This window comes from Panthera uncia, chromosome B4 (genome assembly GCF_023721935.1).
Source record: "Panthera uncia isolate 11264 chromosome B4, Puncia_PCG_1.0, whole genome shotgun sequence".
In the NCBI taxonomy this organism is placed as follows: domain Eukaryota; kingdom Metazoa; phylum Chordata; class Mammalia; order Carnivora; family Felidae; genus Panthera; species Panthera uncia.
In genome coordinates this window covers 28205415-28227489 of record NC_064809.1, presented here as the reverse complement: position 1 = coordinate 28227489, position 22075 = coordinate 28205415, and the positions used below count along the sequence as shown (strand labels likewise).

The window sequence follows — 22075 nt, the reverse complement described above, 5'->3', positions numbered from 1 at the left end:
TTCATTATTTGTGTTATAAAGATTAATGGCTTTTGACGTGTACATTGTCTTACGCCCACCATTACAGTATCATACAAAATAGTTTTATTGACCTAAAAGAATCCCCTGTGCTTCGCTTGTGGAACCCTCCGTCTCCTCCTCCCGTCCTGGCAATTACTGTCTGTATGGTTTTGACTTTCCCAGAACGTGGTATAATTGAAGTCATTCAGTGTGTAGCATTTTCAGACTGGCCTCTTTTGCTTTGCAAAATATATTTAAGATTAGTTTGTATCTTTTCTTAGCTTGATATCTTATTTTTATCACTGAAGAATATTCCATTGTGTGGATGTCTCACACATAGTTGGTTTATGCTTTGTCCTATTGAAGGATTTCTTTGTTGCTTCCGGGTTTTGGCAGTGATACATAAAGCTGCTGTAAACATTTGCCTGCAGGACTTTTTGTGGACATAAGGTTTCAACTTATTTGGGTAAATACCTTGGAGTGTGATTGCTAGATCGTATGGCAAGACTATGTTTAGCTTTGTAAGAAACTGCTAAGCTGTCTTCAAAGTAGCCGAACCATTTTGCATTCCTACCAGCAGTGAATGAAAGTTCCTGTTGCTCTACATCCTCACTAGCTCTTGTGTTGTCAGCTTTTCTTGGATTGTAGCTATTGTAAGAGGTGTGCTGTGGTGTCTTGTTTTAATTTGTAATTCCCTAATGGCATGATGAGCACTTTTTCATGTGCTTATTTGTCATTTGTCTGGTTTTTTTCATGATTTGTCTTTTCAGATTCTTTTTCCATTTAAAATGTTAGGTTCTTTTTATTGACTTTTAAGAATTCTTTGTATATTTTGGACACTAGTCCTTAATCAGGTATGTATTTTGAAAATATTTTCTCCTTGTTTGTGGTTTGTGTTTTCATTCTTTTAGCAGTGTCTGCCACAAAGGAGTTCTTAATTTTAATAAACTCCTATTTTTTTTCTTTCATGGATTGTATATTTGGTGGTATAACTAAAAACTCATTGTAAAACCCAATATCATATTTCTTCCCTTTTAAATTAGAGTATTTTCTCCATTCTTGTAACAATCCAAGAAGTTATTACATCCACCCTTATTTTTTTTTTTTAATTTTTTTTTCAACGTTTTTTATTTATTTTTGGGACAGAGAGAGACAGAGCATGAACAGGGGAGGGTCAGAGAGAGAGGGAGACACAGAATCGGAAACAGCCTCCAGGCTCCGAGCCATCAGCCCAGAGCCTGACGCGGGGCTCGAACTCACGGACCGCGAGATCGTGACCTGGCTGAAGTCGGACGCTTAACCGACTGCGCCACCCAGGCGCCCCCGTCCACCCTTATTTCTGACTAAGACTTTATGGCACGAATCATTCTAAAATACCCTATGCAAATGTAATTTTTAGTAAAAAATGCTTGCTTCCTCAAATGCTTTGTTGTTTCCTCATTATTCTTTCAGATTTAAATCTCAGTTTTTAAATTTCTTTTACTACTCTATGTTTGTGTTCTCTCCTGCTTTCCAGTTACCCAAATATTTCCTGTATCCTTCTTCTGTCCCTGTTTTTGCTATTTCTTCATGGCCAATATAGTTGATAATATTAATCACTATATTTTTCTTCTCTTCTTTAGGCCTAAAGAAATGTCTTACATCCTACACGTTTTTATTATTAGAAAACAGGTGTCATGCATTGTGAAAAACTCTAAGTGCCTGATAAGTGGCCTATGATTTTTTTGTTGTGCAAGTGTACAATTTAAAAAATTATTGGGGAGCCTGGGTGGCTCAGTCGGTTAAGTGGCTGACTTCGGCTCAGGTCATGATCTCACGGTCTGTGAGTTCGAGCCCCGCATCAGGCTCTGTGCTGACAGCTCAGAGCCCGGAGCCCGTTTCAGATTCTGTGTCTCCCTCTCTCTCTGACCCTCCCCTGTTCATGCTCTGTCTCTCTCTGTCTCAAAAATAAATAAATGTTAAAAAAAAAAATTAAAAAAAAAATAAATAAATAAAAAATTATTTGCTGGTATAATTCTTTATGCTAGAACTTAATGCTGGAATTGTCCTTAACTATTTTATTGTGCTCATTACATTTAACTGATTTCTTCAGTAGAGGCCTGTTTACGAATTGTTCATTTTATTTATTTTTAATTTTTTAGGGAGATTATTCATTTTAAACAAGTACTTTCAAAACTACGTGGAGGGCTTCATGTCAAAAAAAAGTGGCCTAAATTGTACTTTTTAAGTTGGTTAATATTTACTTATATTTTTAAATGGTTTCTTTTTTTTTTTTAATTTTTTTAGGGGCGCCTGGGTGGCTCAGTCGGTTAAGCATCCGACTTCAGCTCAGGTCACGATCTCACGGTCCGTGAGTTCGAGCCCCGCATCGGGCTCTGGGCTGATGGCTCAGAGCCTGGAGTCTGCTTCCGATTCTGTGTCTCCCTCTCTCTCTGCCCCTCCCCCATTCATGCTCTGTCTCTCTCTGTCTCAAAAATAAATAAAAACGTTAAAAAAAAATTAAATTTTTTTAAATGTTTATTTGTTTCTGAGACAGAGACAGAGCATGAGTGGGGGAGGGGCAGAGAGAGAGGGAAACACAGAATCTGAAGCAGGCTCCAGGCTCTGAGCTGTCAGCACAGAGCCCGACGCAGGACTTGAACTCACAAACCATAAGATCATGACCTGAGTGGAAGTCGGACGCTTAACCGACTGAGCCACTCAGGCGCCCCGGTTTCTTTTTTTTTTTTTTAATGTTTGTTTCTTTTTGATAGAATGAGAGAGAGACAGAGCATGTGCAGAGGAGGGGCAGAGAGAGGGAGACACTTTGAATCAGAAGTGGGCTCCAGGCCACTTCCAGGCCTGACGTGGGGCTCAAACTCACGAACCGCGAGATCATGACGTGAGCCAAAGTCAGATGCTTAACCGACTGAGCCACCCAGGTGCTCCAAAGTTGGTTAATATTTATGCACGTGAGGCTATATTAATATTTTGTTGCTCATGGCATTATAATTGCTATATTCATTGTACATATATGTGTTAGATTTAAATTGTAGACTCATCCCCCTAAAATTATAGACTCATTAATTATGGATGCATTTACTGTATTTCTCTTAAGATTGTGTTCATTTGTTTACTTTTTTGATATACCTAGTAAAGATACCATGCTGAGAGATGTAGTTGATTAAAACAGATGTCCCGGGGGAGGAAGATAACATGTGCTGAGCTGTGTAATTTGCCGTGGGAAAGAAAATGAGGGGGAAAAAAAAAGGCAGACAGAAAGGAAGAGGCTATTAGATTTTAAAATAGCATGGTAGAAAGTTCTGAAGCTGACGTGGAAGAAGAGAAGTAAAAGATGTAAGGAGTTGTATATATCTGTTCTTGTTGAAACATGAGGAAGAAAACTGGTAAGAGTCATGGAAAGCCTACATGGGTGTTGTTGAAACTGCCGAGTAAAGCAGTGGTTGGTACTGGGTCAGTAGATATGCAAAAACTTTATATAAATTGGTGGTTGGGTACTTAGTTTTAAGATGTGTGTGTGTGATGAGTGTGGATGGGGGAGTGTGGTGATGAGTACAGAATGTATTTCAGTTCGAGGAGAGCTGTGCTCAGAGCATTATAGTTGGATGAGTAAGATTCAAATCAAAATACTTGAGAGGGTAAAATAGCAGGATAAACAGTGCTTAACCTATCTAAAGAGAAGAATCCACAAGTTTGGAGAGTAGAGAAAAAGATAAATGTTTGTTTTAATATAGCTTATGTTTTTAAATAAAATTAGGCAATATACTTGCAGATAATTTTCACTTAGATCTCAGTTTTTAGAGCTACCCCATAATTATTTTAATTTTCTTTGAATCCATAACTTAAAATAAGGCTTTCCTCTTTTTTATTTTATGTAACTTTTCCTAGACCTTGGGTTGTGATACATAATTCCTGCTATGTGACTTTCTAGAAGTTTATAATTTTAATAGTCTCTCTTAGGGGCTTCCCAGTTTCATTCCCCACCTCACCACCCCAGTATTATAACTAGAAAACTATGTCAGCTCCATTTCCCCTATTCTTATCCCATGTGTCTACTCCTGTTCATGTTGTCTGCCTTGATATCCAATTTCTTTTTCTATGTAGAAGTCTTTTGGCTACTTCTCCATCTTCTTTGTTCTCCCAGTCTCATTTTTTTTTAAACTTTAGATTGCATGTCTCATGTTGAACATAGTGAACTGACTACTTCATCTTTCTCTCTAACTTCTCCTTCATATTTATCTTTGTAGTCACAGGGCAGGGTGTAGTCATAAAGCCTGGCAGTGAAAGGGACTGAGCATGGATTGGCTTTTAACCTATTGTTGGTCCCCACTGCCCAGCCTCTCTCCTACTAGCGTAACATACAGTTTTCTTGTTATTCTTCATACTTTCCTTTTCTTCATTGCTGCGGATAAATACCTGACTGCTTATGGTATGTATGAGCTTAGAGGTGTTGCTTAAGTTACTTTATTACTTCCTGGAAAGCAAAAGAAAAAAAAAATCACCTGAGGAGAAGTATTTCAGTGTGGAATTTTAAAAAGTTGTAGTGAAAAACTTTTATGTAGGTAAAAGGATTAAAGCACATACTGACTAATGTCCTGGTAACGCATGAAAGTAAAGGCTGAACATTTGGAAGGTTAGACTTTCTATTTACTGCTATTGGAAAGACCATGCAGATCTGGTGGGGCTCGGGTGGGATAGAGATAGGAAGTAGGTTTTGCATGTTGTAAGTTTTAGGTACCTACTAAAATACCAAGTGGATTTTGTTGTTGTGGTCCAATAATCTCTTTTGATCTAGAAGACTCTTCCTCCCTTATTCATTTTTCCATGAAATTGTATTTCTTGAAGAGTTCAGGTCTGTTATCTAATAGAATGTCTTAGACTTTGGAATTAATTGTTTCTTGACAATTAACAAGATTTAGCATGTTTTTGACAAGAATACAACTTAGGCAACATTGTGTACATCACATTAGGAGGCATATATCATCAAGGTTGTCCCACTGTTGGTGTTACTGCATTTGATCACTTGGTTAAGCTCATGACTGCCAGATTTCTCTGTTGTAAAGGTGTATTCGTCTATTTATAATTAGTAAGTAATCTGTGGGGAAACATGTTAGGACTCCCAATAGCTTGGAGTGTTTGTTGTCATTCTCTTTATCCATTCAGTACCATAAACTTGAAAACCAGTTCTGTCATTTTAACAATTTTACAAAGGTTGCTTTCATATTATTAAAAATTTTTAAAGATATTTGTTAGAATAAAAAATAAGGGGCAGAAATGAAATTGAAACCATGTGAGAGTGAAGTAGGAGGGGCAGTGGTGAAGCATACCTTGTATTTGTCCACGTTTGGAGGGTGGTGTGGAACAGTCTTGAGATATAAAATTGTACTGTTTCATAGAGCTGTTATAAAAATGTGAGCAACACATCGCAGCTATTCTAAATCATGAACAATATTATTAGCCTTCTTAAAGCAATCCTGGTTAAAGTTAATGAACTTTATTATTTTTTTATAGGTTTAAATGAAATACTGGATATTTATTTCTTCCTTTAAGGTAAGTTTTTTATTTTTAATCTTTTTCAAAACATTATTAAATTTGTTATCCAAGCACTTTGTCCAGAAAGTAAAAGTTTTAGTTACTGAAATTGTGTCACTAATTTATCATCTGGACTTATGGGCTTTATCTATTACAGAGAAGAAAAATGTCCTCAAGGAAATGATTGTTACTGTACATACAGCACCCAGTAATACTATGCCCAGCGTTTGGGTGCTGAAGAGAATTGGTAGGTTATCATGGGACCTTAGGTTTACACATTTGTGGTGTATCTTGGTATTCAGAATTGCTTAGCTTTGCCTTAGGATCCTTGAGCCTTGGGTTAATATTAGTTTCCTAGGGCTGCAATAACAAAGTGCCACACACTGGGTGGCTTAACACAATAGAAACTTATTCTCTCCCAGTTCTGGAGGCTAGATGTCCCAAATAAAGGCAGGGTTGTCCTCCATTTGTGAAGGCTTTAGCAAAGACTTTCTTTGCCTCTATCTTCTGGTAGCTGCTGGGTGTCCTTGGGGTTCCTTGCTTATAGCTGCCTCACTCCATTTTCTGCCTCTGACTTCACGTAGTTTTTCCTCTATGTGTTTCCTTTCTCTGCCTCCAGATCCCCCTCTCCTTATAAAAACACCAGTCATTGGATTTGGGTCCTACCCTAATGACATGTAACCTCATCTTAAATTGATTACATCTGCAAAGATCCTATTTCCAAATAAGGTCACATTCATAGGTCCTGGGTTTATGACTTAAACATACCTTTTTTGGGGAACACAGTTCATCCTACAGCAGTTGGTACTTGAGTTGTAGTAATATCGAGATGCTATGATCACTTTGAAGCTTGAATACTGTATTCTATGAAGTACTAAAGTATTTTGGAATTGATATAGAAATAAAAGTGAATCCCTAGATTTCTCAAGCCAAGTTAGAACTCATTCTGCAACAGACTTTGAGTGGTAGAGGGGGTAAGAATTTTTAACATTTATAAATAAAAAGATCAGGGGCACCTGGGCAGGCTCAGTCTGACTCGATTTTTGGCTCAGGTCATGATCCCAGAGTCATGGAATGGAGCCCCACTTCGGGTTTTGTGCTATGCATGGAGCCTGCTGAAGATTCTTTCCCTCTCCCACCCCCTCCTCTCCCCCTTCCCACCCACCCTACCAGCTCCTGCTCTCTGTCTCTCAAAAAAAAAATTATAAGACTGGTTATTTATTTCCATTTGTGGGATTCAGCCTGACAAGGATTGTGACCCTCCTGAGGTACAACATGGAAACAAAGTAAACTAGGAGTTTTGTTTTCTTCATGTGCGTACTTTGGAAATAACAGTATTCTCCTTTTTATCCATTTATGTTAGACGAAACTCATATAATTGGATAATTTTTTAAAGCACATTAATACTCTTGACCATTTTAGAAAATAGTACAGGGTTACTGAAATTCAGTTCCAGCTTCAAAGAAGGACTTAGATAAGTGAACCTAGCTCAGTTCTTGGCTCTTGGTAAGTGCCTAAGATGTATTTGTTATATTAGTGAGCCTTTCTAAGAAAGTGAAGGAGGTTTTAGGTAGTCATGAAAAGAAGGAAAATTCTCACCTCTTATTTATTATTATTTTTTTCTGTCTGGCTGGTTAGGATATTTACTGTTCCAGTAATTGGTTTGGTTTTGCTTATAAATGACTGGAAAATGTAGATTACAGTTAGAATGGATGTTTTTAATGTAGGAAAATACATATGATATTAGACACATGTTTACTTTTTGGAGGGTGAAGGTAATATTTTTTAAAACTGTTTATTTATTTATTTTGAGAAGGAAAGAGTGCACTCCCATGTTAGCAGGGTAGGGGGCAGAGAGAGGGACAGGGAGAGAATCCCAAGCAGGCTCTGTGCTGTCAGCACAGTCTGTCAGCTCATGAACCGTGAGATCATGACCTCAGCCGAAGTCAAGAGTCGGGCGTGTAACCGACTGAGCCACCCAGGCGCCCTGGTAGTATTCTTTAAATACCTTGATTATATGATGCTTTTGGATAAATATTAAAAATCCAGGATGTGTTAACTTTTTCTTTATTCTCTTCTTCCATTTAAATAAAAATAGCTGTATTAATCCAACAAGGCATAAAGCCATAATGTGGCATACCATCCTGTTTGAGAGGTGAACATTATTGAATAAAAATGGCTGACAGAAGTGGGAAGACTATTCCAGGACAAGTGTATATTGAAGTGGAATATGATTATGAATATGAAGCTAAGGACAGAAAGATCGTGATAAAACAAGGAGAACGATACATCTTGGTGAAAAAGACCAATGACGACTGGTGGCAAGTCAAACCAGATGAGAACTCCAAAGCCTTTTATGTGCCAGCTCAGTATGTCAAGGAGGTCACCCGTAAAGCTCTCATGCCACCTGTTAAACAGGCAGTTGGACTGCCAAATAATTCTATGAAAATGATACAGAGTCTTCATCTTCAGAGATCAACAGAAAATGTGAACAAATTGCCTGAGCTTTCGAGCTTTGGAAAGCCGTCATCGTCTGTTCAAGGAACAGGTCTTATTCGTGATGCCAATCAGAATTTTGGACCCAACTGTAATCCATGTCAGACTGTGAACCTAAGCCTGGACCTGACCCATAATAATGGAAAGTTTAACAGTGATTCACATTCTCCTAAAGTTTCTGGCCAGAATAGGACGCGCTTATTTGGTCACTTTCCCGGCCCGGAGTTCTTGGACATAGAGAAAACTAGCTTCTCCCAGGAACAGTCTTGTGATTCAGCAGGAGAAGGCTCAGAAAGAGTACATCAGGATTCTGAATCTGGTGATGAACTTAGCAGCAGCTCCACTGAGCAGATAAGGGTAAGATGAAAAGTAGAATGATGGAGCACTTGTACTACCATAACAAAAATATTGCAGATTTTAATTAAAATCTTTGTAGGAGTTAGGCATTGTTCATTTTGCTTTGTTATTAGAATAGGTTCTATCCTGACTAAATGAGGTGGAGAATAGTGTAATAACTTGTAGAGTTCATAAAGGTTGGCCTTATGGTTTCCATAGTTCTCGTACCTTTGTGGGACTAGACCTGCCTCAAGTGTGGAAAAGTTTTTTTTGGTCTTCACTATTGATAATGCATAGGGTAGAAAGGATTTACTTACCCAGTGATATTTCTTTTACTAGACCAACTTTGTTTTCTAATTGTACTCATTTGGCTTATTTGTGATAAGTTTTCAGGTAATAGTGGGAATATGAGGAAAGGTGTCACTGGAATGTTAGCTGCTAACTCTTGTTCTTTAAAACTTGTTTATTAACCTCTAATATTTAAAAACTAGCTGACAAATCTTTGCCTTCATTCATGCACTTTGGTGTCTTAAGTGCTTAAATATACACACTTGTTTGCATGGAGCATTGGCCTGAAAAAGATTGTGTGTCAGTGATTTGATTTTTTTCCTCCTTATCCAACTTTATTTTGAGATTAGTTTATGCCAGCTTGTCATGTAAAGTGAAATAAAATTAAAAGCAATTGCATGAAATCAAAACTTGAATGTATTTGGATAAGTCTAATTAAAAAAAAATTTTTTTAATGTTTTATTTATTTTTGAGAGAGAGAGAGCGAGAGAGATGGAATGAGTGGGGGAGGGACAGAGCGAGAGGGAGACACAGAATCTGAAGCAGGCTTCAGGCTCCAAGCTGTCAGCACAGAGCTTGATGCAGGGCTTGAACCCATGAACTGGGAGATTATGACCTGAGCTGAAGTAGTTTGCTTAACTGACTGAGCCACCCGGGTACCCTGGAGAAGTCTAATTTTAAGTGAAATTGTAAATTGATAAATTTTTGGTCTAAAGCTCTGTTGTAAGATTTATTCATCAAGTTAAGTCAGTAATTGTGAGGCTGGTCTTAGATGTGGTCTGACTCTGATGGAACTAGTTTGTTCTTACTATAGCTTTTAATTTTTTTGTGACATTTTGAATGGAAAAGGGAAGATTCTCTAGAAAAATTTCTGATGTTTGAGATCAGGGCAGTTAATGAAGTAGCACTGCCAGTTTACCATCATGTGTCTTAGGAGGCTTCTATTTCTTCAGTCTTTATGAGATACTTTGACATAGGATATACAGTGTTTCCTGGAATTTTTCTGTTCATAGTTTCTTTTTGAACTAGCGGGACTTGGGAAAGATGCGTTTTCTATTACTGATAGCCATCACAGTTCACGGTATGTTTTATATTTATGTATCCCAGCAATCCTGTGTTCTCTTCATTATGGTCATCTTAAATTCACTGCATGGAAGTTCATGGCTCCTGACCTCTCCTGAGCCCTTAACACTGCTTGGAAATCCTGCTAAATTTCTCTAGCAGGTCCTTTTCCTAACTGTTCATGACAAGTATTTCAAAACTTTATCATTTCTCTCATTCACCTGCTTTTCCCTGCTCTCTTAGGTCAAATAACTTTACCTTCTATTACCTTCTATTAGTCTGTAGCCTAAATAAAAGCTTTAGGATGGAAATGCTTCAGCTGTGGGGAGGATGTATTGCACAGCAGTTAATAGCACTGGCTTTAGATTTGGATCTGATTCCATACCACTTACCAGCTCTGCCATAATTGGGGCAAAGTGCTTAACCTCTGTGTCTCAGTTTCCTCATTTTAAAATGGGATCACAGGGTTGTTGAGGATTAAGTGGGCTACTATATCTAATATGCTTACAACTATGCTTTGCGTATAAGTACATTATGTATCTATTGCTATTTAATAAATTCCTCCCAAGTCTAGTGGCTTAAAACTGTAACATCTTCTCAGAGTTTCTGTGGTCCATAACTCAGAAGCCGGTTAAATGACTGGTTTTAAAGGCACAGGGTCTCATGAGGTTGTAGTCTTGTGAAGGCTTGGCTTGGGCTGGAGGAGCTGCCTCTAAAATGGTTCACTCACATGAAATTAGTTGGGCCTCTTCACAGGTGCTTGTGTTGTAGACCAGCTTTCCCTCAGGAGCAGTCCAAGACAGAGCAAGGTAGAAGCTACATTGTCTTTTATGCCAGTCTTAGAAGTCATACATTGTCATTTCCTATTAATTACACATCTCACTTCTATTCTGTGTGGGAGGAGACCATAAAGGGTATGTGTATCAGGAGATGAGGATCATTGGGGTCCATGTTGGGGCTGGCTAGCATAGTAAGTATTCAGTAAAATAGAGCTGTTGTTGTTGTTATTTCTATTATTATTTCCACCATCAAATCTATAGGTACACCTGTATCAGCAGTCCCCTTTCGCCTTGTGTGGTGCAAGCATTGTCTCTCTTCTCCCCTCCATATCTGCTAAATATTATGCAGCATTGTGCTCATGTGGTTGATTATTTACCATGTTTTCTCCCTCATTTAAATCTCGTGTTTTTCACATTTTAGTAAAGCACTTCAATAATACCTTCCCCTCTGAGTATCACTTTATCACCCTTTTCTTTTATTGACAACTCCCGGGAAGAGTTGTATGTATTTGCTTCTCTGCATTTTGTTGTTTCTCACTCACTCCTTAACCCATTCTAGTAGGACTTCTAGCTCCACCATTCTACCTAAACTGCTTCTGCTAAAAGGTACTCAGGTAAATAAATTTACAGACAATTGAAAACATTCATACACAGCCAATGCCATCATCATGGTGAACAAGATTAATAATCATATGACAATTTAAAATAATCTTTTACTGAGGCAGAGCATACAATCAAGTGTGTAAATTGCAGCAGTCTTAAATGCACAGCTTGATGGATTTGACTTACGTATACACCTCTGTAACCTTGAGCTGCTCCCCTGCCCCTCATGTGTCTTCTAGGAGATTGTCATTTTTCTGACTTATAGTGTCATTGGTCAATCTGCTTTAATTAAACTTTTCATTTTGAGATGCTTGTAGATTCATAAAAGCAGTTGTAAGACATAATACAGAGAGATTCCCTTGTGTCCTCTATCCAGTTGCAAAACTATACTGTCCTATCACGATCAAGATGTTGTCATTTGTGGGGCGCCTGGGTGGCTCAGTTGGATGAGCGACTGACTTCGGCTCAGGTCATGATCTTGCAGTTTATGAGTTTCAGCCCTGCATTGGGCTCTGTGCTGATGGCTCAGAGCCTGGAGCCTGCCTCAGATTCTGTGTCTTCCTCTCTCTGCCCCATCCCTGCTCATGCTCTGTCTCTCAAAAATGAATAAACGTTAAAAAAAAAAAAAAGATATTGTCATTTGTACAATCTAGATACTGAGCATTTCCATCACCACAAGGATCCTTTATATTGCCCTTTTATAACCACATCCTCTTTCCTCCCATCCCCATCCCTCCTTAACCCTGGTTACTACTAATTTGTTCTCCATCTTTATAATTTTGTCATTTCAAGAATATTATATAAATGGAATCATATGCTATGAGGTTGGCTTATTCATTCAGCGTAATTCTCTGGAGATTGATCCAGGTAACTGTATCAGTGTTCGCTGTTTTTGTTGTTGACAAGTATTCTGTGATATGGATGTACCACACTTTGTTTCACCATTAACCCATTGAAGAAAATCTAGGTTTCCAGTTTTCTGCTGTTGTAAACAAAGCTGCTATATATAAACATTTCTGCACAGGTTTTTGAGTGAACATAACTTTTTGTTTGTCTGGCATAAGTGCCCATGAGTATTGCTAATGTTATGGTAGATGTGTGTTTAATTTTTTAAAGAGACTGCTAAACTGTTTTCCAGAGTGGCTGTACCATTTATATTCCTACCAGCAATATATGTGATCCAGTTTCTCTGCATGCTCACTAGCATTTGATGTTGCACTGTTTTTTTGTTTTTGTTTTTTGGTTTTGTTTTTTTTTTTAGCCATTCTGAAAGGTGTGTAATAATATCTTGTGATTATAATTTGCATTTCTTAACAGCTAATGATGTTGAACATCTTTTCATATGCTCATTTGCCATCAATAGATCCTTTTAATTGAAATGTCCTTCATATCTTTTGCCCATTTTTTAATTGGACTGTTTGTTTTTGTACTCTTGAGTGTAGAGAGTTTTTTATATTGTCTAGATACTAGTCATTTGCCAGATACATGGTTTGCAAATATTTTCTCCCAGTCTATAGTTTGTCTTTTTATACTCTTAACAGCATAGCTAGTTTAGTCAGGGTTCTCCAGAGGGTGTGTGTGTGTGTAAACTGCTTTTATATCTTTGTGAAAAATCAGTAGGCCATATTTGTATGGATCTATTTCTGGATCCTCTATTGTGTTTCACTCATATATGTGTCTTTCCGTACTCTAATATCAGACATCCTTGATTTTTTTTAATATTTAATTTTATTTATTTTGAAAGAGGGTGAGTGGGGGAAGGGCAGAGAGGAAGAGAGAATCCCAAGCAGGCTCCACTCTGTCAGTGCAGAGCCCAATGTGGGGCTCAGACCCACAGAACTGCAAGATCATGACCCAAGTCGAAACCAAGAGTCAGATGCTTACCTGGCACCTCTCAGACATCGTTGATTACAGTAGCTATATAATATGTCTTAAAATTGGTAGACTGATTCCTCCCAATTTGTTCTTCAAAATTGTTTTAGTTATTGTAGTAGGCTAAATGATATTCACCAGAGATATCAGATCCTAATCCCTGGAACATTTCTTTTTTAAGAAAAAGATCTTTATACAGATAAGATTAAGTTAAGGATTTTGAGATGAAGAAATTCTCCTGGACCCTGCATGTAATCACAAATGTCCTTACAAGAGAAGAGCAGAGGGGGCATCGCACACAAAAAAGAAGGCTATGTGAAGATGGAGCACAGAGAGATTTGAAGATGCTGGCCTTGAAAACATGAGTGATGTGGCCACAAGCCAAGGAATACTGGCAGCCACCGGATGTTGGAAGAGGCAAAGAAAGCATTGTTTACTAGAGACTCTGGAGGAAGTGCAGCCCTGCCAGTTCCTTGATTTCAGCCTGGTGATACTGATTTTGGACTTCTGACCTCCACAACTGGCAAGGAATAAATTTTTGTTATTTTAAGCCGCTTTGTATTAAGTTCTTACGGCAGCCACAGGAAACTACTCAGCTATTCTAATTCCTTTGCTTTTCCTCATACATTTTAGAAGAGTCTGATCCATATCTATAAAACATCTTGCTGGGATTTTGATAGGAAGTGCATTAACTTCCATGTCATTTTGGAGAAGATGAACATTTTTACTATGTTGTGTCTTTAATCTGTGTATGTTGTGTGTCTCTTTCCACTTACTTAGATCTAATTTGATTTGTTTTCATCAGCGTCTTGTAGTTTTTGGTAAAAGTCCTGTATGTGTTTTGTTGTATTTACACGTAAGTATTTAAATTTTTTAGAGCAATTGTAAGTGATACTGAGTTTTTAATTTTGGTATTCACATACTCATTACTAGTATATAGAAATACAGTTGATATATTTTTTTAAAGATTATATTTTTAAGTAATCTTTACACCAAATGTGGGGCTTGAACCTACAACCCTGAGGTGAAGAGTCTCATGCTCCACTGACAGTCACTCAGGCGCCCACGATTTGTTTTTATTCTTACTTTTGAACTTTTTTAATGCACCTTTAGACTTAAAGAAATATTGTGAAGAAATTATAGACTTCTGATATACCCCACACCTAGTTTTCACTGTTGTTAACATATTAGTATGATTTATTTGTCATAATTAATGAACTAATATTGATACATTATTAACTAAAGTCCATACTTTTTTCAGGAGTTCTTTATTTTCTATCTAATGTTCTTTTTTATCTCTTCCTGAATACCACATTACATTTAGTAGTTATGTGTCCTTAGGTTCTTCTTGGTTTTGATAGTTTTTCTGAGTTTCCTTGTTTATAATGACCTTGACAGTTTGGAGGAGTGTTGGTCAGGTGTTGTAGAATGACCCTATTTTGTAATTTGTCTCATGTTTTTCTCATGATTGGACTGTAGTTCTAGACTTTTGGGCAGGAAGACACAGAGGTAAAATGTCATTTTCATCACATCTTGTCAAGGGTAAATAACTACCAACATCATTTATCAGTGTTGATAGTGACCTTGATCACCTGATAGCTGTTATTGTCAGATTTTTCCACTGTAAAGTTACTCTTTTTCTCCCTCCCTTTCCATACCATGGTCTTTAGAAGGAAGCTGCTATAGTGGCCCATACATAAGAAGGGGAGGAATTATGCCCTACCTCTTTGAGTGTACAGTGTCTACATAAATTATTTGGAATTATTTTATATGAGAAATTTGTATGTTTTGCACCATTTATTCAGTTATTTATTTATATCTGTATAGACTCACAGATTTTTTCTTTATACCTTGCATTATGATCAATACTACTATATTTTGTTCCTCAATTATTTCAGTTTTGGCCTTTGAGAACTCTTTCAGGTGTGTGTATGTGTGTTTTAGCCATTCCTTACTTGCTGGCACTTCAGGATGCTCCATGCTCATCCTCTGTATTTTATGCCCCAGCCCTAGAATCAGCCATTTCTCCGTGGGGTCCCTTGTTTCTTTAACTGGAGAATGGTATTAGAAACCAAGTTCTGGGTGTTAGTGTGCTGATGCTACTAGGATGTCATGGCTTCTAGGCCCTCTGAGCTGACAGAGCAAGGAAATAAACATAGATATGCTAACTCATATATATACCCAATCTATAATTATTTCCATATGTAATCATCTGCATCTATGTTGAGCTAAACCTGGGTTCGTATTGATGTCTTCCACTCTGTAATCTCTTCCTGCATGGATCATTGCTTATCTATAAACTTCCTCCCCAACATTGAGAAATGGGGCTTCCATTGTCCACTATCCATTTGCATAATTGTTCAATACAAGTATAAGTGTATAGGAGTATCAGAATTGTTAACTTGTATCCCTGTGGATAGAACTTCATTAAATAGAATATAGTACTTCATATGCAGTTATTTTTTTTACTTTATTTATTTTTAAAGTTTTTATTTATTTTTGAGAAAGAGCACAAATCAGGGAGGGACAGAGAGAGGGAGAAAGAGAGCTAGCACGCCAAGCAGGCTCTGCTCTGCCAGCACAGAGCCCCACACGGGGCTCAAACTCATGAAACCGTGAGATCATGACCTGAGCCGAAACCAAGAGTCAGATGCTCAACTGACTGAGCCACCCAGGCGCTCCAGTTGTTTTTGTTTTTGTTTCCTAATGTTTGTTTATTTTGAGAGAAAGCAAGAGAGTAGGAGCTCACAAGCTGGGGAGTGGCAGCAAGAGAGAATCCCAAGTTGGTCCCATGCCCAGTGTGGAGCCCGTCATGGGGCTCGACCCCAGCCAGTATCAAGAGTTGGATAGCTAGCTCACTGAGCCACCCAAGCACCCCAAAATTCAGTTCTTTTTGATTTTAGTTTTACAGACTCATTTTCAAAGTTTCTTTGATCATCACCCTACCCACCCCCGCCCCCCCAGTTTAATGAGGTTGCTGCATACATTTATAACATTTAAAAAAATCATATTCTGCTTTCTGTTTTGGGATTCCCCACCCCACCTTGAGTTTCTATATTAAAACATTGCATACATTGAGACATTGAGGTTTGCTCTTTCAGCTGTAAAGTTCAGTGGGATTTGACAAATGCATACTATTGTGTATCCATAATTACAGTATCACACTGAATAGTTTCACCCCCCTAATTCCTTGTACTTCGGTTATTCACCCTCTCTCCCCTTCCCTCCCCTCCCACTCTTGGCAACCACTCATTATTTTACTCTCTCTGTAGTTTTGCCTTTTTTGGAGTATCTTTTAATTGGAGTCCTACAGTAGGTAGGTAGCCTTTTTCAATTGGCTTCTTTAATTAGCAGTGTATATTTAAGACTTACCCATGTCTTTTCATGGCTTGATAGCTCATTGCTTTTATTGCTGAATGTTTTGTAGGGATATACCACAATTTGTTTATCCGTTCATCTTTTGGACTGGTGGTTGTTTCCGATTTTTGACAATTGTGAATAAAGCTGCAATAAATATTTGCATGAAGTTTTTTTGTATGGACATAAATTTCAGATGAGTTGGGAAATACCTAAGAACAATTGGGTAATACCTTGGATAAATATCTAAGATTGCTGGATAGTATGGTAAGACCATGTTTACCTTTTTTTTTTTTTTAATATGTATTTATTCTTTAAGAGAGAGAGAGAAATCACAAACAGGGGAGGGGCAGAGAGAGGGAGACAGAGAATCTGTAGCAGGCTCCAGGCTCTGAGCTGTCAGCACAGAGCCCAGCACGGGGCTTGAACTCATGAACCATGAGATCATGACCTGAGCCAAAGTCTGACGCTTAACAGACTGAGCCACCCAGGCACCCCAAAACTATGTTTACCTTTGTAAGAAACTGTCAAATTATCTTTTAAAGTGCCTATACCATTTTGTATTCCCATCAGTAGTAGAGTTCCTGTTCTGCATGAACATGAAGATGGTGAACCAGCATTTGGTATTGTTAGTTTTTTGGATTTTAGTCATTCTAATAGATGTGTAGGATCTGATTGTTTTAATCTGTGTTCCCCAATGACAAATGATATTGAGCATCCTTTCCTGTGCTTACTTTGCTGTCTTTTTATCTTCTTTGGTAAGATGTCTAGATCTTTTGCCCATTTTAAAATTGTGTTTATTGTTGAGTTTTAGGAGGTTTTTCTAAAATCACTTGTATGTTTTGGATACAAATCCTTTATCAGATCTCTCTCTCTCTCTCTCTCTCTATATATATATATGTATATATCTCTCTATATATATCTACAAATACTTTCTCCTAGTCTGTAGCTTATCTTTTTATTTTCATAACAGTGACCTTCACAGAGTAGAATTTTTAAATTTTATTAATAAAGTGCAAAATTTAATTTTTTTTCTCCCAGACCGTGTTTTTACTGTTGTATCCAAAAACTCATTGCCAAATCTAAGATCATATAGATTTTCTCTGTTTTCTAGAATATGTATAGTTTTGCATTTTATGTTTACGTCTGTGACCCATTTTGAGTTAATTCTTGTGAAAGGTGTAAAGTTTTTGTCTAGATTCTTTGTGTATATGTGTGTATATATGTATATATATATTATATATATTATATATATTGTATATGTATATTATATGTATATATATATATATATGATATATATATATCTATCTATCTCCAGTTGTTCCCACTATGTACGGAAAGACTTTCCTTTCTCTGTTGAATTGCCTTTGTTCCTTTGTTAGTGGTCAGTTGACCATTTGTGTGTGATATATTTCTGGGCTGTTTTGTTCCATTGATCTTTGTGTCATTCTTTTGCCAATAACATGCTGTGTGGATTAGTGTAATTTTATAGTAAGTGTTGAAACTAGGGAGTGCATGTCTTCCAGCTTTATCATTCGTCAGTATTGTGTTGACTCTTCTAGGTCTTTTGCCTTTCCATATTAAGTTTAGATTCAATTTGTTATCTATAAAAGAGTTAATTGGGATTTTGACTGGAATTATATCGAATCTGTAGATCAAGTTGGGAAGAATTGATGTTTTAACACTATTGAGTCTTCCAATCCATGGGCAAGGAATATGTGTTCATTTATTTAGACTTGCTCTTGATGTCTTTCCATTAGAGTTTTGTAGTTTTTTGTACCCTTTAGCTATCACTTCGCTATTCCTCTATCCACCCCTGCCCCAAACAACCTTTAATCTATTTCCTATTTCTGTAAATTTTCCTGTTCTGAATGTTTCATTTTAGTGGAATCATATAAGATGTGCTTTTCTGTGATTGGCTTCTTTCACTTAGCGTAATGTTTTCAGTGTTCATCTATGTTGTAGCATGTATCAATACATCTTTCCTTTTTATGGTGGAATAATAATCTGTTGTTTATCCATCACTTGTTAGGCATTTTGCTTGTTTTCATCCTTTTTTTTTGCTACTGTGAATAATATTGTTATAAACACTTGTGTACAAGTTTTTGTGTGGGTATATGTTTTTACTTCTCTTGGGTAAATACCTAGGAGTGGAATTGCTAGGTGATAGGGTAACTCAGTGTTTAACTGTTTGAGTAACTGCCAGACTATTTTCCAAAGTGCCTATACTGTTTTGCATTCCCACCAGCAATATATGAGGGTTCCAATTTTTCCATATCTTCTTTAGGACTGGTTAGTATCTGACTTATCACAGCTGTCCTGGTGGGTGTGAAGTGGTATTCCATTGTGGCTTTGATTTGCATTTCCCTCATGATTAATGATGTTGAGTATCTTTTCATAGGTTCATTGACTACTTGTGTATTTTCCTTGGAGAAATGTCTGTTCAGATCTTTTGCCCATTATTAAGTTGTCTTTTTATTTGAGTTGTAAGAGTTCTTTATATAGCCTAGGTATAGCCCGCTACCACATGATTTGCAGATACTTCTCCCATTTTGTGGGTTGTCTTCTCATTTTCTTGATAATGTGCTTTTAAGTACAAGTTTTAAATTTTGATCAAGTCCAATTTACCCATTTTTTTTAAATTTTGTGCTTTTAGTGTCTTTGTTGCTAGTGCTTTTAGTGCATCTCCATCGCAAAATATGAGGTCAGGAAGATAGTCCTTCATTTTCTCCCAATAGTTTTAGCTCATAAATTTAGTTTTGATCCATTTTGAGTTCATTTTTATGTATGGTATAAAGTAAGGGTCCAACGTAATTTTTTTTTTCCAGGACCATTCCTTGAAAAGACTTTCTTTCCCTCATTGAATGGTCTTGGCAACTTTGTTGAAAATCAGTTGACCATAGACATGTGTTTATTTCTGAACTGTTCAACTCCAGTGATTTATATGTATATCCTTATGCCTGTGCTAGATAGACTGTCTTGATTACTGTTTTGAAAGTTCAAAGTGTTGTCCCTTCTACTTTATTATTCTTTTTCAAGAGTGTTTTGTCTCTTCTGGCTCCTTTGTCATTTTATGTGGATTTTAGAATCAGCTTGTCAGTTTCTGCAAAGAAGACAGCTGGAAGTCTGATAAAGATGGTCAGAAGTCTGTAGATAGTTTGGGGAATGATGCCATTTTAACAATGTTAATGTTTCTTTCAGGGCAGATGTGGTGCTGAATTCCTTGTTTTGTTTGTTAAAGCAGGTGTTTATTTCTGCTTCATTTTGCTGCATAAAATCCTTGGATACAAAGAAAATTGGTGATTTTGGTTCTTTCAACACTTTAAATATTTCACCCTTCTCTTTTTGTTTGCTTGGTTTCTGATGAGAAGTATGCTATAATTCTTCAGTAGTTCAGGTGTTTTTTTTCTTTTGGCTTCTTTCAAGCTTTTCTCTTGATCTTTGTTTTTTTGCAGTTTGCATATGACCTGCCTTTCTGTAGGTTTTTTGATATTTATCCTGTTTTCAATTTGGGACGTTTCTTTTGACATATCTTCATGCTCATTGATTCTTTTCCCTGCCATGTCCATTCTAGTGATCATCCCATCAAAGGCATTTTCTATTTTTTTTTTTAACAGTGCTTTAATTTCTGGAATTTTTTTTTGATTCTGTTTTAGCTTTTCCATCTCTCTGCTTACATTACTTATTTGTTTTTGAATTTTTTTCTTTTATAGCTCTTAAGATATTAATAGAAGTTAAATTCCCTGATAATTTGAAGATCTGTGCCATATCTGATGCTTGCTTTATGTTATCTCTTCAAATTTTTTTCTTGTCTTTTGCCATATCTTCTGATTTTTTGTTGAAAGCCAGACATGTTCTATTGGGTAAGGGGAACTGAAGTGACTAGACCTCTAGTGTTAGGCTAATCTGGCAAGATATTGAATTGTGTTTAAATTTTGCTGTGGTTGTAGGTAGCAGAGGCTTTAAATTTTTCAATTATCCATGTTTGGGAGCTTTTCTGAGAGTTTCTCATTAATGTCTGGTTCCTCACTAAATCTCTCTGCTACCTCCCTGGCTAGGAGGGGTTGAATTACCTCATTACTTGGTCCACCTGGCTTCCACTAACACCGCGGGTTAGAGGATGGCTTCCTTGCTGTTTGGCAGTAACGTAAGTTCTGATTCTCCCAGTAGGCTGTGTGTGTGTGTGTGTGTGTGTGTGTGTGTGTGTGTGTGTGTGTTGGGGGTGGAGGTTATCTTGTTACTGTCTGGTAATGACTCCTAGTTTCTTCTTCTGCCTTCTCTGACACCACTCAGGTGGGCATTTTGGAGTGCCTTGTTCCAGCCTGGTAAGTGTGAAGATCTAGGTTACCTGTTTGCCATTGTTGGTAATATGTGGTGAGACTGTTGGGGTTTTTTTCTATGTAGCATTTGGCTGATGCAGAGTGGTTATGTATAAAAGTTTTCAGTCTTGCTAAATCTTCCTCTTTTTTGGTCCTTTTGTTAGAGCAGGGATTTGTTGGGGCCTTTTAGTCTGTCTGTTAGTGTTTCTGTTTTTTGCTGACTTCTGCCTTCAAATCTGGGATATATGAAGCCAAAATTAAACATAGGAAACTCACCACCATGTTGTTCGTTGGGTCCTGAGGTCACTAGTTGGTCTACTTTCTCTCTACTTTTCAGAGTCTGTGTGTGTTTTAATAATTTAATAATAGTAATTCCTAATCCATTCCCCTCACTCTCTTCCCTCTGGCAACAACTGGTTTGTGCTCTATTTATGAGTCTGTTTCTGTTTATTTGTTTTGCTTTTCAGATCCCACATGTAAGTAAAATCATATGGTATTTGTCTTTCTCTGTTTGGCTTATTTCACTTAGCATGATACTCTCTAGGGCCATCCATGTTGTTGTAATAATGGCAGATCTCATTCTTTCTTATGGCTGAGAGTGTGTGTGTATGTGTGTACCACATCTTTATCCATTCATTTGTGGGTGGACAGATGTGTTCTTGTGTTTGTTTTGTATTACATCCAGTGTTTTTATTTGTACTTAGTGTGAGGAATAGGGAAAAGCACATTTACTTCTTTTTCCCAGAATGGAAGGTAATTGATAAGTTTTCAGTGGTACTTTTTAAGTATTAATTTTCTTTAAAAATTTTTTTTATGTTTATTTTTGAGAGAGAGAGAGAGAGAACATGAGCTAGGGAGGGGCAGAGAGAGGGAAACAGAGAATCCCAAGAAGGCTCTGCACTGTCAGCGCAAAGCCTGATGTGGGGCTCAAACCCAAGAATTGTGAGATCATGACTTGAGCTGAAGTTGGATGCTCAACCGACTGAGTCACCCAAGTATCAGCTGCCCCAAGTATTAATTTTCTTGACCTCTTAACAGTCTTGTTAGTTTTGGCATCTCTGAGATACCCTCTCATCATAAACTCCCATTGCGTCCTGTACTCCTCCTTTGTTGTACTCACTGCATTTATGATTATTTTCTTCTTTTTCTTTAGTCAGTCTGTAATCTCCAGGCCATACTAGTTATTATGTCTTGTCTATCTCTGCATATCGAGTGCCCTTAGTGTAGTGCATGGTACATAATACATATGCTGAATGTTTCTGGAATGATGACCAGTGTTTAGCTACAAATGCATGAAGTCAAAGGGGAAAGGGAAACCTAGATTAATGTCCCATCAAAGGCATGTTCCTTTTTGAAAAGTAACTGAGAAGTATTGTGACCCTTGCTTGCAGCATGGATTTTATCAAAGAATATTAGGGAGATGAAGTTGGA

The 22075-nt window shown here is 37.3% G+C and overlaps 1 protein-coding gene across 4 annotated transcripts in view; it reads left to right on the top strand.

Moving 5' to 3' along the window:
- ARHGAP12 (Rho GTPase activating protein 12) overlaps positions 1-22075 on the top strand; it is a 121957-nt gene that overhangs the window by 13325 nt on the left and 86557 nt on the right. For 3 of the 4 annotated variants that reach the window (XM_049624778.1, XM_049624776.1, XM_049624779.1), the window contains exons 2-3: positions 5512-5550; positions 7631-8385. In XM_049624778.1, the coding sequence (XP_049480735.1) occupies positions 7708-8385 (678 nt within the window). In that variant the 5' untranslated portion in view covers positions 5512-5550; positions 7631-7707. Of the gene's footprint in view, positions 1-5511; positions 5551-5689; positions 5780-7630; positions 8386-22075 lie in introns of all 4 variants that reach the window. The other variant, XM_049624777.1, reaches the window with a different exon arrangement.